Source organism: Rhincodon typus, chromosome 2 (assembly GCF_021869965.1).
Source record: "Rhincodon typus isolate 14 chromosome 2, sRhiTyp1.1, whole genome shotgun sequence".
NCBI lineage: Eukaryota > Metazoa > Chordata > Chondrichthyes > Orectolobiformes > Rhincodontidae > Rhincodon > Rhincodon typus.
This window is the reverse complement of record NC_063333.1, coordinates 106601380-106617031: the sequence shown is the minus strand read 5'-3', so window position 1 is coordinate 106617031 and position 15652 is coordinate 106601380. Positions and strand designations below refer to the sequence as shown.

General features: G+C 40.4%; 1 protein-coding gene across 1 annotated transcript in view; it reads right to left on the bottom strand.

Moving 5' to 3' along the window:
• The window catches only part of LOC109935564 (sodium-dependent dopamine transporter-like), a 109221-nt gene that overhangs the window by 58670 nt on the left and 34899 nt on the right, over positions 1 to 15652 (bottom strand). The window contains exons 4-5 of the mRNA XM_048608668.1: positions 14541 to 14679; positions 8711 to 8845 (exon numbers count right to left, since the gene is read on the bottom strand). Of these exons, the coding sequence (XP_048464625.1) occupies positions 8711 to 8845; positions 14541 to 14679 (274 nt within the window). The remainder of the gene's footprint in view (positions 1 to 8710; positions 8846 to 14540; positions 14680 to 15652) is intronic.

Here is a 15652-nt window from a genome sequence, read left to right as displayed (position 1 = left end):
TCAGTTTTAGTTTTCAGCCAAGGGTCTCCCCTACTATGTTGGATAACCAGTGGCCAACTATAGAACTTTCCTTTGCACATAGAGAGTGATAATTTGTGACTAGAAAGCGATGAGCTTTGCAAATTTCAACATATTTTTAATTGAACCTTTGGAAGTTTCATTTTCCTCACATCTTAAATGTAACATCATCCATGCAAAGTAACAGTCCAACGTGCTTCACAAATAGATATAAAGAGGCAGACATGAAGTCAGGAAAGGCAGCATTGCAGGAGATAATTGAAAGGCTGAAGAGATTGGTTTTGACAAGGATTTTGGACACAAGAGGGAGCGATGGAAAGGTTTACAGAGGGAGTTTCAGAGAGTACTGTCTATCACTGTGTCTACAATAGTTTCAAATGACTTCTTTGTTGAAATGTATGCGGCTACAGTAGTGTTGGTGATGGCAAATAAAACCCAACACTATAACATTGAATTGAGCTCAAAAATGAAGCAATGGATTGCAATACAAAATTACTCACACCCATTATTTCTGAAGTAGGTCACCACAGCCTTCTAATTTAAAGGACTGCACCATGCAGTCAGCACTAAACCATTACTTGCTGTATGTCTGAGCAGAGATTGTAAAATTATGAGAGTCTAGCAGAGCTAAAGCCAGAGTGTACAACTTCTTTAAAAAGTGGAAATGAATTGTGGATGAAGCAAGCGTTAAGACATTGTTCTAAAATTGATTTTAATATGGAGAACAATTTGTGTTGATTAATCTTCCTGAAATGTTTGGGAGCCTACTGGAAGCAACCATCAATCTACCAGTGGCCAAAGAAAGCATTATGAGAGATTTTAATACAATATCATAAACACATAAACCCCATGACTTACATCATCATGAAGCGTGGTCAGGCAGTGAGACCCCACCCAATTTAGCACTATCCAATCATAGTCAATCCTCCTAAAGCAAAGTAGTTACCAGTGGTACTGAATTATGAGAATCATGAAGAAAATTCTTCACTGGTGGGAGGCTTGCTTAGCACAGAGGTTGAGGTTTTGAGGTTAATTATCTCCATCTAAGGACAACACCGTAGGTTAGCATTCGAAGTCCAACCATCTTCAGCTGCGTCATCATGACCTTGCTGCCATTATGAGTGGAGATGTTCATTGGTGATTGCCCAATGTTCAGTGCCATTTTTGAGTCTTCAGACTTTATATCCATAGGCAGCAAGACCTAGACAATATTCAAGGTTCTGTTTCTAAGTGCCAAGTCGCATTCGTGCCACCCAAATGCCAGGCAATGACCGTCTCCAATGAGAGGAATCTCCCCTTGACATCCAATGTCCTTGCCGTCACACAGTCTTCTACTATCAACATCGTGGGAGTTACAACTGGCCAGAAACCGAGCTTTACCAATTCTATAAATACCTGTAGCCATAAGAGTAGGCCAGAGGCCGGAAGTTCTGCAGCAAGTAACTTGTCTCCTGTCTCCCCAAAGCCTATCCAGCATCTACATGGCACAATTCATTAGTGTAATGGAATACTCTCTATTTTTTCTAGTAAGGTGCAGCTTCACAGGTGAAGATGCAGTAAGTTGAAACTCAACAGGAAGCAGGGTGTGAGGATGTATAGTCCAGGTAGCTGTGGGAGTCAATGGGTTTATAGTGGATATTAATGGCCAGTCTATCCCCAGAAATGGCCACAGAGATTTTCAGGAAGCAAAGGGAGGAGTCAGAGATAGACCAGGTGAAAGTGAGGGCCAGGTGGAAATTGGAAGTGAAATTGATGAACTTTTCCAAGTCTGGACGAGAAAAGGAAGCAGCACCGGTGATATCTGGCCATTAATATTGACTATAAACACCGACTCCCACAGCTACCTGGACTACACATCCTCACATACTGCTTCCTGTAAAGACTCCATCCCATTCTCTCAGTTCCTTCGTCTCTGTCGCATATGTTCAGTTGAGGCCAACTTTGACAAAGGAGCCTCCGAAATGTCCATCTTCTTCCTCAACCGAGGACTCCCCAGCTCCGTTGTCGATAGGGCCCTCTACCAGGTCCGACCCATCTCCCGCCCTTCCGTCCTCACCCTTTCTCTTCCCTCCCGCAACAGTGATAGGATCCCCCTTGTTCTTACATACCATCCTACGAGCATCCACATCCAGAAGATCACCTGACACCATTTCCACCACCTCCAGCGAGATGCCACCATCTAACACATATTCACCTCCCCTCCCTTGTCCGCCTTCCACAGGGACTGTTCCCTCTGTGACACCCTGGTCCATTCTTCCTTCACCCCCAACACCCTGCCGCAGCCCCACAGAACCTTACCCTGCAACTGTCGAAGGTGCAACACCTGCCCATTTACCTCCTCCTTCTCTACTATCCAAGGGCCCAAACACAGCTTCCAGGTGAAGCAACACTTCAACCTGCATTTCCCATAATCTCGTCTACTGCATTCGCTGCTCACAATGTGGTCTCCTCTACACTGGGGATACAAAACGTAGTGTGGGTGACTGCTTCGCAGAGCATCTAATTTCTGCTCGCCAAAAAGACCCTGAACTACCTGTTGCCTGCCACTTTAACACACCACCCTGTTCCCTGGCCAACATGTCCGTCTCCGGCTTGCTGCAGTGTTCCAGCAAATCTCAACGCAAGCTGAAAGAACAACACCTCATTTTCCACTTGGGGACTCTGCATCCCTCTGAACTCAACATTGAGTTCAATAATTTTAGGGCCTAAACTCTCCCATGTCCTAGCCCCCTACCCAACACACCAGGTCTTCTAATCACATAGCCTGCCATTACACATTACCTATTGTTAGTCACTAATAGTCCCCATTAACAACTATTCACCCTCTTAGCCAGATCGTTATCAACTTCTTTGTCTATCCAACTGCTCTTTTCTCTCTTTAGGCTCTATCCTATTATTTACTCCCTACCCCAGCCCCCTCCCTACTTTCTTTATATAAACCGAAGTTTTCCCAGCTACCATCAGTTCTGAGGAAGGGTCACCGGAACCGAAATGTTAACTCTGAATTTTTCTTCACAACCTGCTAAGCTTTTTCAGCAACTTTTGCTTTTGTTCCTGACTTACAGCATCCGCAATTCTTTCGGTTTATTGAAAATACACACCTTTTAAAAAAGATCTTGCTTTTCTATCCTACCAGCCAAAATGAATAACCTCACACTTGCCTATATTATTCTCCATCTACCATCTTGTTGCTGACTCAATCTAACTCCTCTCCCAAGTTTCTTTGTAACCTTTTTGTGTCTTTAAAGCTTACATTTTCACCTAGCTTTGTATCATCAGCAAACTTACGGACATTATTGTTTGTCTCTTTGTCTAAGTTATTCAAACAGATTGTAAATAGCTGAGGCTGCAGTAATTATCCTTGATGTGGTACAGCCATAGTCAATTAACAGATTCAAGAAAGAAATAGATATGTTTCTGATGAAAAGTGGGATAAAGGGCTATGGAGAGCAGGCAGGAAAGTGAAGTTGAGACCAGAATAACATCAGCCATGTTAAATAGCGGAGAAAGCTCAAAGGTCTGAATTGCCTACTTTCTCTCCTAATTCCTATGTTTCTATGTATCCACCAAATTACAGGCTGCCAATTTGAAAATGCCCCATTTACTCCCAAACTTGGCATTGTTTCCTTTAACCAATTCTCAACCCATGCTGTGATAAGGATTTTTTGTCTCCAATATTTATAGAGTTCCAGTGGTTGCTCTGAGATAGCAAGAGCTGGAGATGCTGGAGTCAGAGGCAACACAGTGTGGAGCTGGAGGAACACAGCAGGCCAGGCAGCATCAGAGGAGCAGGAAAGTTGACATTTCAGGTCGGGACTCTTCTTCAGAAATGGGGAGGGGTAAGGGAGCTCAGAAATAAATAGAGAGGAGGGGTGGAACTGGGGAAGGTAGGTGAGATGGTGATAGGTGAGTGCAGGTAGGGAGTGGTGGGAATTGGTCAGTGAGGTGTGAGAGGCGGATAGATGGGAGACAAGATGGACAGGTTGTGTCAGGTCAAGGAGGCGGGGATGAGAGGGAGGTTTGGACATGGGATGAGGCCGGAGGTGAGGAGAATTTAAAACTGTTGAAATCCATGTTTAGGCCATTGGGCTGTAGGCTCCCGAGGCGCAATATGTGGTGCTACTCCTCCAGTTTGTGGGTGGAGTCATTATGACACTGGAGGAGGCCCAGGATGGACATATCGCCCACTGAATGGGAGGGAGAGTTAAAATGATGCACAATCGGAAGGTGTTGTAGCAAACGGAGTGCAGCTGCTCTACAAAACGGTCTCCAAACATCCGCTTGGTCTCACCGATGTAGAGGAGGCCACGTCAGGAGAGGCGGATATAGCAGATCAAGTTGACAGATGTGCAAGTGAACTCCAGTTTAATGTGGAAGGTTTCCATTCAAGGCACAAAACAAACGTGCAGGAGTGCTTGCAGTTCCGCTGCTGAGAAGGTGACAGAAGGGCACTGACTCTATGTAGTTGTTTAGGAATTGGTCCCTGGAACTGTTTATCACTCCAATCAATTAAAACTCAAGAGAAATCCTGGGAACCATTAGATACAGTTAAGCATTGGAGCATGGAAGAAATCTACGAGTCATTAATTGGTCATTGCAACAGTGAGTGGGGTGAAAGTAGCGCATAAGCAACATTTGCTCCATGCTGCTGAGCAAGAATATAGATCAGAGAATTCCGGTGACAATATCATAGAATCATAGAATTTTACAGGAGGAGGCCATTTGATCCATCATGTCTGTACTGGCTCCTGAAAGAGCTACCCAGCTAGTCCCACTCTCCAGCCCTATCTCCATAGACCTACAACTTCATCATTTTCAAATAAATATCCAACTCCCTTTTGAAACCTCCTATGGAATCTTCTTCCTCCAATCTCCCAGGCAGTGTATTCCAAATCGTGACAAGTCTCTGAGTAAAGACGTTTCTCCCCTTCTCAGTCCTGGTTCTCTTGCTGACAATCTTACAATTGTGACCAACATACCAACCAATGGAAACAGAATATCTTTTCTTACCCTGTCAAAATTGTTTATAATTTTGAACACAAAAGCATGGAATTGGAATCCCTTGTAAAGTTTTAATGAGATCTGTTGACCCTCAGTGTTACTAATGTGTGGGATGGTTGCTCAGAAATCCGTGGAACTTTTCTTGACTGCATTTTGTGATTTGATGTGTTGTGTTGGGTGTTTGATTACAATTTGTCTGTTATCCATCTATTTTATGTTAATTCTCGATCTTAGAATATAAGCTGTATGTACTGTACTAATTTTACATAGTAAAGTTTATAGTTGCTTGTTCAAAACAGTGGAATTTCATGACTTTGTTCACTTCATCAGTACCAGGAATTGCATACTTTCGCTACTTTTAAAAAAAGGGCACTGCCCCCTACTGAGATCATATTATAATCTGAATGATCCGGTCTGAGATAATAACAATAATAATAACAATAATAACAATAATATATTATCCCCAACCCCATAAGCTTTCACCTTGCAAATTTTATGTGGCACGTTACCCAATGCCTTTTGGTAATTCAGGTGTAAGGCATGTACTGATTCCCTTCATCTACTCTATTCATTACAATTCTCAACACACTAATGCATTGTAAAACATGATTTCCATTTCACAACACCATGTTGACTCTATCCTATCATTTGCTGATTTTCTAAGGGCATTATTCATTTATTTGTAGATTCCTGCAATTTTTTGATGATTGATGACAGTACCGCAGTTCCCTGTTTTCTCTCTCCCTTCCTCCTTAAAAAGCTAACTTTTCCTAACTTTCAACCTGCTGGGATCATTGTATTATCTATGGAATTTTAGAAAATCAAAGCCAATACATCCACAAGCTCTGTGCATATCTCTTTTAGAACCATAGGAGGTAGGCCATAAAGTTAAGAAATTTGCCAGACTTTAAATATTCAAACTTCTGCAGTGACTTTTTCACTGCTGATACTAATTATGTTAATTTCTTCATTCTTTTTAGCCCTATATTACTCACTATTTCTAGTATGTTTAGTGCATTGACAGAGCTGTCTGAAAATCTGTAGTCAACGTAAAGATGATATCTTACACCTACTTGGTTTCAGTAGAGCTTTGCACTTGTTGCCCATCCTTTACATAATGGAAATGGGGGTGATCCCATAAGAATACTAACTAACCCAAGAACGAGTGAACATTTTTTAACTTTAACATTGTATCCAAGAAGATACGGTGATTGTCAGTAACTGAGAAAAGGTAAAATTTGGAACTGTCAGCAAAGTGGGAATTTGGTTGCATTGACTGGTATTGCAGCCGGCTGAGCCAATTAAGGACAGCCTTGATAGAAATCAGCTCTGTCTGCTCCCTCCTCCCTTCTTCCACTGGCTCTTTGCCCGTATCTTCAGCTGACTGACACATAGCTGGTGATAAACGACGTTCCTCACGTTGTACACATGCAGTGGACTACCATGAGTCACAGTACACAATAAGCTGAGCATTGCGTGGCTCCTCCAATGTGGTCCAGGTGGCAGAAATGTTGTTTTGGCATTCCAAAGGCCTGCTCTGTCACATTTCATGCTTCCCAATGTGGAATTTATACTGTCTGGTCCGTTATGGTGAGTACCGTCATTTCCAAGAAAATGTAAGGAAATGACAGTACTAACCATAACAGACCGAACAGTATAAATTCCAAGCGGAGTAGGATAACATCGCTTCATCGGAGGCTCCACTGATGATGTCACCTAGCATGGATTGGAGTATGCTTTTCACAGGTAAAGGGATGACTGACCAGTGGGAGGTTTTCAAAAGTGTGATAATGAGAGCTCAGAGGCATTACATTCCTCTGGTAAGGCTGGTAAGAGTAGGGAACATTGGATGAATAAAGATGTTGAGGTTCTAGTCAAGAATAAGATAAAATCATGTATTAGATAGAGACAACTGGGATCAAATAAATCTCTTGAAGCGCAACGGCATTCTTAAGAGGGAAATTAGTAGCGCAAAGAGGGAATATGAGAGAGCCTTGGCGATAAGGTTAAAGATAATCCAAAGAGATTCCACAAATACTTTCAGAGCAAAAGAGTAACTAGAGAGAGAATAGGGCTCCTTAAAGATTAACAAGGTCATCTATGTATTGAATCTCAGGTGTTAGGAGACATACCAAATGAATATTTTTCATTGGTTTTTACTGTGAAGAAAGAAATTCACGCCAGAGATGAAGGGAAATAAATATTGATGTGTTGAAAACAGTTCACGTTACAGAAGAGGAAGTGCAGGAGGTCTTAGAAAGCATAAGGTAGATAAATCTCCAGAATCTGATCCAGTAAATCTCAGGACATCGACTGTTCTAATCTGGAAGGAAAAAAACACAAAAGCTTGTGCCCATAGATCTCTGAGAGTGCAACTGTTACAATAAGAGATAGAAAATTTCTGCATGGATATCCTTGTTAAAATGGATATGCTTGATACACCACTCTTTGCTGAGATTGAGAATGGACAATTGCTCCCTGAACACACTGGGTGTACATAATCTCCTGCTTAGAGATATTTACCTCTTCTTCTTCCATAAACTTTATTTGCTCTGAGTTCCTGCTCTCCCGTTTCCCTGAAATGTTATAATCCAAAGTGAATGCATATGAATGCACACATGACTGAGAGCAACTAGTTTGTGCAGAATTGTTGAAGCTAGAACCAAGTTCTTTGCTGTATGCTGCATACTCCCTGCAGAATTATACACCATCAATGAATCGCAGAAACCAACAGTTTCTTCTGCAATTGCAGCAATACCAGTTGAAAGTAATTAGCAATAAACATGAAAGTAATTGATGATTCTTTTAATACCAATAGTGGAGTGAGGTTCATGCTGCACATATTTAGCTGTGTGATGTTAAGGGAAGAAATTAGCTGAGCATTGAGCTCCAAAACAACAGGTCTAGTGTCAAATCAACTATATCTGATTAAGTCCATGATTTACCAACTCTGCATACTTCTAATGGAGATTCCCAGCACATGCATTAATGCTGTGACCAAAATTATGTCTGGTTTGTTTCATTACCAGAATTGTGTTTTCACAGAGAGGACATCATTTTGCATGACACCCACAATGAAATAAAAAGGCTTTAAGGTGCATAATTTTGCAACCCCTGGTACTTAATATACAAATTGATGCTATTAACAAATAGTTAAAGATTGCTAGAAGCATTCACTTCTATTATTTTGAGAATATAAACTGAGGATGATCCAGAGCAAAATCCTGTGAACTGCCATGAATATTGTTAGATAAAAACATTTAATGTAAATATATTGTAAGTTTACAGTCACTTTGCAACAAAATAAATTTAGAATGATTTTATTTGGAAGATAGACTCATTGGTGAAACATTAACTTGTCTGCTGACACAATAAATGCTGTTTCGGTTTATATTTCCAATCCACTGCATTTACCATACTTCACCTGTTTTATTCAAAAGAATTTGGTATATTTATCTGCAGATATTTAGATTTTGTTTTCTTCTCCCCAATTTTCTAATTGCTTTCTCTTTCATCAAACAGGTTGTTAAAACGTACATGAAGCTAAGTTTTGGCACTTTAATATCATATATGTTTATTGCAATATACACAATAAATAATGTGCATCCATATTTAGACAAAGGAAAAGATCAATGCCTATATTATAACTATGCATCATGCAAGTGTTGAGACTCTGGTCCTAAAGACTTACTGAGGCTTTACGGAGGCGTAAGAAGTCCACACTGAGATATGCTTTGATTCCATCAATCGCTCCAGGGAGAGTAACTCCACGAAGCAGTAAGATAGTAAGAACGATATATGGCATAGTGGCAGTAATCCAGACAACCTGTTATGTATTAATGGAAAACAAATGGCTTTTTAATATTTTTACATGCTTTTTTGATTTTCTTTAAGCTGGATTTTATATATATTGAAGCTGTAAAGCATTTAAAATATGAGTAAATTCAATACCAGTATTAGATTAGTTACTCCTTCAATTAATAAGCACAAAATTCTCAAAAAATTACAAGTAATTTTACAAGTATATATAAAGATATTGAATATGAACATAGCTACAGAGTTGGCCATCTTGATTACATCTAATAATAGCATGGTTTCTGCATTTTCTATAATTTCATTTCCCATGACACATATACATAAAATACTACTTAGTGGTGGCAAAATTATTTCAGAATTAGTTATAAATACAGATTCTCACAAAGAGTACAGACCAAGTTGTACAATGGGTGTGTATACGTTCTTTCCTCCTCATATCCCAAGATCAAATGCAGCCCGCACTGAAATAAATTAATGGTTGTCAAGCTGCCAGTGCCTTTAGACAGCTCCTAAATAGACAAATTCTGGTGAACTTGCTGAACTGGCAATAGCCTAAAGGTAAGTCTTTGGACAATTTTACTCACCCTGGCTCTGGTTTAACAACTTTTAAAACTGCATTTTTCTTCAGTTAGCAAGAAGTGATAGAGTTGGAAGGATTAGAATCTGTTGTGGGTAGACTGGGGGAACCACAAACGAGAAAAGACCCTGATGAGAATTTTGTTCAGGCTTTCTAGTTAGGATGTGGAGAAGAAAATACATCAGGAGATAGAAAAGGCATGTAAGAAAGTCACTACTACAATAATCATGGGGGACTTCAATATGCAGGAGGACTTGGAAAATCAGTTGGTAGTGGATCTCAAGAAAAGGAATTTGTGAAATGTCTATGAGATAGTTTTTGGAACAGCTTGTGGTAGACCCCACTAGGGAACAGGCAATTCTTGATTTGGTGTTGATTAGGGAGACTTGATTTGGGAGCTTAAGGTGAAGGAACTCTGAGGGGACAGTGACCATAATATGTTTGAGTGGGAGAAGCTAAAATCAGTTGTAACTGTATTACAATCGAGTAAAAATAACTACAAAGACATGAATTGAATTGAATAATTTATTGTCATGTGTATTCAATGTAAAAATACAGTGAAAAGTTTGTACCTTCACCATACATACATGGTGCCATTCACATTAACTTAAAATAAGATAAGGAAAAAAAAAGATAACTTAAGAGAGCTGACGTTTCGGGTCTGGACCCTTCTTTTTCTTTTCTGAAGAAGGGTCTAGACCCGAAACGTCAGCTTTCCTGCTCCTCTGATGCTGCTTGGCCTGCTGTGTTCATCCAGCTCTACAACTTGTTATCTCAGATTCTCCAGCATCAGCAGTTCCTACTAACTTAAGACAGTCCAACTTTCCTTTCCACTGCCACAGTCCCACTCAGGGCTTTCCGGCCCACACTATGCTGCTGTCAGCATCCATTCTAGGCTGCCTCACTGACCCAATCTCGCCACCACTGCCTCACCGGCCTGCTCTCGACTGCCTCACCAGCTTGCTCTCACCGCAGATGCCTCACTGGCCCGATCTCACCGCCGCTGCCCCACCAGTTCGCTCTCGCTGGCCCGTTCTTGATCCGCTGCTGTCACTCTGGCCCACGCTCGACCCATCATCACTGCAGGCCACAACCCGCACGTTTAGCTCCTGCTGCATGGTTGCTGGTCGTGGCCCGGCTCCTTCCTGATTCCTTAAGTAGGTAGTTAAAAGGTGTGAGGGGGGATAGAATTACGACAGAGGAAGAGAGAAGAATGGAGAAAAAAAAAGGACAAAGAAAGAACGAGAAAGGCAACTGGTGAGCAGAGTGGAGCTCTGAATGGAACGAATTACCCTGCCACCATCTTGTTCTGGTCCTGAAGGAGCAGCTGGTCAGAATTGATAGGAAGGGAGCCGAACAGGGAGGACAGTGGAGCAGCAATGGCAGGGGATTCTGGGGCTAATCTGGGAGGCATACTCGAAGTTTATCCCAAGGAAGAAGAAACATGCTAAGGGGTGGATGAGGCAACTATGCTGACAAGGGAAGTCAGGGACAGCATAAAAGCAAAAGAAAAAGCATACATTGTCGTGAAAATTAGTGGGAACCCAGAGGATTGAAAGCCTTTGAAAACCAGGAAAGGAGTTACCTTAAAAAAGCAATAAGAAGGTGGAGAAGATTAAATATGAGAGTAAGCTAGCTTGTAATATAAATGAAGGTTGCAAGAATTTTTTTAGTATCTCATAGGTAAGAGAGAGGCAGGCATTGGACCCCTGGAAAATAAGGCTGCAGAAGTAGTAAAGGTGAACAAAGAAATGGCAGAGTAAGTGAATAGGTCCTTTGCATCAGTTTTCACAGTGAAAGACACCAGGAGCATACCAGAACTTTGAGAGAGTCAGGGGACAGAGGTGAGTGTAGTGGCCATCACTAAGGAGAAGCTGCTGAGGAAGCTGAAAAATCTGAAGGTGGAAAAATCACCTGGATCAGTTGGACTACACCCCACAAAGTTCTGAAATGAGACAGCTGAGGAGATTGTAGGGGTACTGGGGTGGTGATCTTTCAGGAATCGCTGAAGTCAGCAGGGTCCCAGAGAACTGAAAATGGCCAATGTTTAAGAAAGGAAGGAGGCAGAAGACAGGAAGCTACAGACTTGTTAGCCTAATCTCAGTTGTTGGTAAGATTTTAAAGTCTAATGTAAAGAATGAGATTGCAGAGTACTTGGACGTGCATGGTAAAATACAGCTGAGTCAGCAAGGTTTTGTCAAGGGAATGTCATGCTTGATGAATCTATTAGAATTCTTTGAGGAGGTAACAAGTAAGTTAGACAAAGGAAAGCAAGTAGATATCATTTATTTGGATTTCCAAAAGGCCTTTCAGAAAGTGCTGCACAGGAGATTGCTAAATAAGATAACAGTCATGGTGTTAGGGGCAAGGTACTGGTATGTTTGGAGGATTGGTTGACTGGCAGAAGGCAGGGAGTAGGATAATTTTTCAGGATGGCAGCTGGTGACTAGTGGAGTTCTGCAGGGTGTCAAGTGTTGGGACCACAACTATTCACACTATACATTAGTGATCTGGATAAAGGAACTGAGAACATTGTTGCTAAGTTTGCAGATGAGACAAAGATAGGTGGGGTGATAGATAGTGTTGAGGAAGTCAGGAGGCTGTGGAAGGAATTAGACAGGCTAGGAGACTGGGCAAAGAAGTGGCAGATGGAATATAATTTGGAAAGTTTTGCACTTTGGTAGGAAGAATAGAGGCATGGACTATTTTCTAAAGAGGAAAGGCTTTGGAAATCTGAGGTACAAAGGGACTTGGGAGTCCTAGTATAGGATTATCTTAAGGTTAACATGCAGGTTCAGTTGATAATTGGGAAGGCAAATGCAATGTTAGCATTCATTTCAAGAGGGCTAGAATACAAGAGCAGAGATATACTGCAGAGTGTATAGTTCTCTGGTTAGACTGCATTTGGAATATTGTGAGCAGTTTTGGGGCCCATATCTCTACGGAAAGATGTGCTTGCATTGGAGAAAGTCCAGAGGAGGCTTACAAGAATGATCCCGGGAATGAAGGGCTTGTCATATGAGCAACGGTTAAGGACTCTGGGTCTGTGCTTGATGGATTTTAGAAGGATGAGGGAGGGTCTGCTTGAAACTTACAGAATACTGAGAAGCATGGTTACGGTGGACGCAGAGAAGATATTTCCACTAATAAGAGAAACTATTACAGTAGGGCACAGCCTCAGATTGAAGGTATGATCCTTCAGAACTGAGATGAGGAGGAATTTCTTCAGCTGGTGAATCTGTGGAAAACATTGCCGTACAGGTCTGTGGAGGCCATGTCATTGAGTGTATTTAAGACAGAGATAGGTTCTTGATTGGTAAGGGGGTCAAGAATAATGGGGAGAAGGCAGGAGAATGGGGTTAAGTAACATATCAGCCATGATAAAATGGTGGAGAAGATTCAATGGGCCAAATGGCCTAATTGTCCTTCTATATCTTATTGCTTATGGTTAGCCTTTTGATACTGGCCATTAAAGAAGACAGAGGCAAGCAGGCTCATTCTCTGTTCTAACATGCAATGTCTAATTTCTGAGCAGGAGGTAAAAATAGGCACTTGTCCCTTTGTTAAGGCTCTATAGCCTGTTTTAGATGGTAGAGAGGGATACCTGCGAAATAGTCTAACATAGTATCAGCTCACATATGTTAAAGCATTCTTTGAGCAAGGGAGGTTAGAATCCAATATTTTCACAGTTATGCAGAAACAAAGTACTGCAGATGCTGGAAATCTGAAATAGAAACAATGCTAGAAAAGCTTAGCAGGTCAGGCAGCATCTGTGGAGAGAAAAACAAATCAATATTTTGAATCGGTGACCTTCAAAAGTCAACAGACATGAAACATTAACTCTGTTTTCCTCTTCACAAACGCTACCTGAATTGTTGTGTATTTCCAGCATTTCCTGTTATTCTTTTCCAATTATTATTCATGAAAAGGGTCAAATGAGGTCCTGATTTCATCGATTATGTTGAGACGGCTCTATGCATTTAAAAGCAGAAGAAGGTAGAGTCTAGTGATCATATCCGGTAAGTGGCTGATTTTATTCATGGGCCTACTGGCCAATTGCCTTGATAGGTTAAGCCATTGGCTTTCAGCCCATATACTGAACTAAAGAAGAGGGAAATTCTTCATTCCATCCAGGAAAGCTTTATTCATCCTAACAAGCTGGGACTAAAATCTTCTTAAGATACTAAGTTAGAACCCAGTAAAGAATTGATTAGAAAAGTGAACATGTAATCTTCTCACAGGGAGAATATATTGTCTTATATTGTTTTCTTTCTTTTGGGGAGCGAGTCTGACATTAAGTCAAAAGTGTTGAGATTTAGTATAAATGTTATTTACTGTAAATGATAATGCATTAAAAAACAGTTAACTTTCAGCTTCATCTCGCTAAGTGACATCTCAATGTGACTTTCAGTGTAATTATAGGATCCAAAATACTGCGTTCCATCGTTCCTCTTTGGGTCATGCCACCATTTAATGAGGTTCGGGATCACCTGATCCAAGAGTAAAATTAATCATCTTTCAAATAGCAAAGCAGAAAGTCAAGGACAGAATTTAATACCACCAACTTTTAATAATCAACATACCTTATTCTGAGAAGCAATCCCAAAGTTAGTCTATGCTAATATTAATTACATTAATGACATTAACCATTCACTTGTTGAAGATAGCAATCTCTCTTTTGGTAAACAATGAAGTCTTGTCTAATTTTGATTGAACTTTATTAAAAAATTGGAAAAAATGCCTCTGAGCTGGATTCCAGCCTCCATAGTAAAAACAAATATTAAGACTGCGGACTTCATACTTTAAGTAAACAGTTTTGATTATTTAAATAAAAGCATGATGGTTTTTATTTTGAAATTAAATATATACAGGTTAAAACCTTTTCTTGGTTTGTTTTACGCTGGTAGAACTGCTTTTCTACATTCGATTTTACAGTTAAATCTGATTGTCGGTTCTGCTCACTGTTGTTAGAATATATGAGAATAGATGGGGCCTCTTGTGGCACAGTGATAGTGCCTCTACCTCTGGTTCAGGAGACCTGGATTCAAGTTTTTTCTGCTCCAGAGATATGTCATAACTTTTCTAAACAGGTTGATTAAAAAAATCTGTAAGAGAATAGTAGAATCACCTTGCCAGAAGTTCGAACTCCCTTCCAGAGACTGAAATAAAGGATGACAATAACCACAAATAAGCAGCAGGTTAGCTGCCACCTGGGTTTGCCAATATCATGGATCCCGGCACTTTCATGAAGGTGAAGAACACCACGTCTGTTTAGAAACAAAAATATACCTACTTAGACGAGAATGGTTCTTCAATTTTCTGTTCAATAATGCAGTTCTCATAAAATCACAGATTTACTTTGCACTATAATTACAACGTTATTATTACAGTACCAGCATAGGCACAAATATTGCTATTATCTTCTTTAATAAAGCAGGATACACTATTGATGAACCAGTATGGAAATTTACCAAATTATTTCTATGGTAACTGGTAGCGATTCCGCTTAACCAAATAGCCTGGAGAAAATATCAAAAACTTTTAGTCAGTGGGTTTCAGGACTACATTGAGTGATGGAGACACGGAGTTATGCATGGCACAGATGGGGGTCATTCGGTCTATTGACTCAATGCTGGCTCTCTGTGGAGCAATGCATACAATTACCCCATTGTATGCTGGCAGCCCTAAAGGTTTATTTCTAACATACCCATCAAACATTGAATTTTATTTAAAGTTATTCATTTGTTATTCTTTTAATAAGTAGGCAGTAAATTCAGTGTGTTTTCTTCGTTCCATCATCTCTGTATTTCTTGCCCAAATCTTTAATGTGTGTTCTCTAGACTTTGTACTTTTAAATAAAAAGAAAGCTGTTTTCCTTGTTTACATTATTTAAACTTAAATAATCTTATATACTTCTATCAAATCTCCCTTCAATTTTCTTTACACCCAGAGCAGTTCAGCTTCTCTTTGTTGCTAAAATCCCTCTTTCCTGGAACTGTTCTGGTAAATCTCTGACATTTTCAAAACCTTGCTACTGTGTAATTACCAGAAATGGATACAATAATCTAGTAGTGCCCTAGTCGAGGAGAGATTAAACTAATTTACCAGGGAGTGGAAACCTGTAAAACTAAGAACTGATAGAGTCAGATAGCACTTGAATGGAAAATAGTATGGTATTAAGTGGAGTCAGAGTAAGTCGGAATTTTAAACAATCGAAATAGAGCTGACTGTGCGTTAATA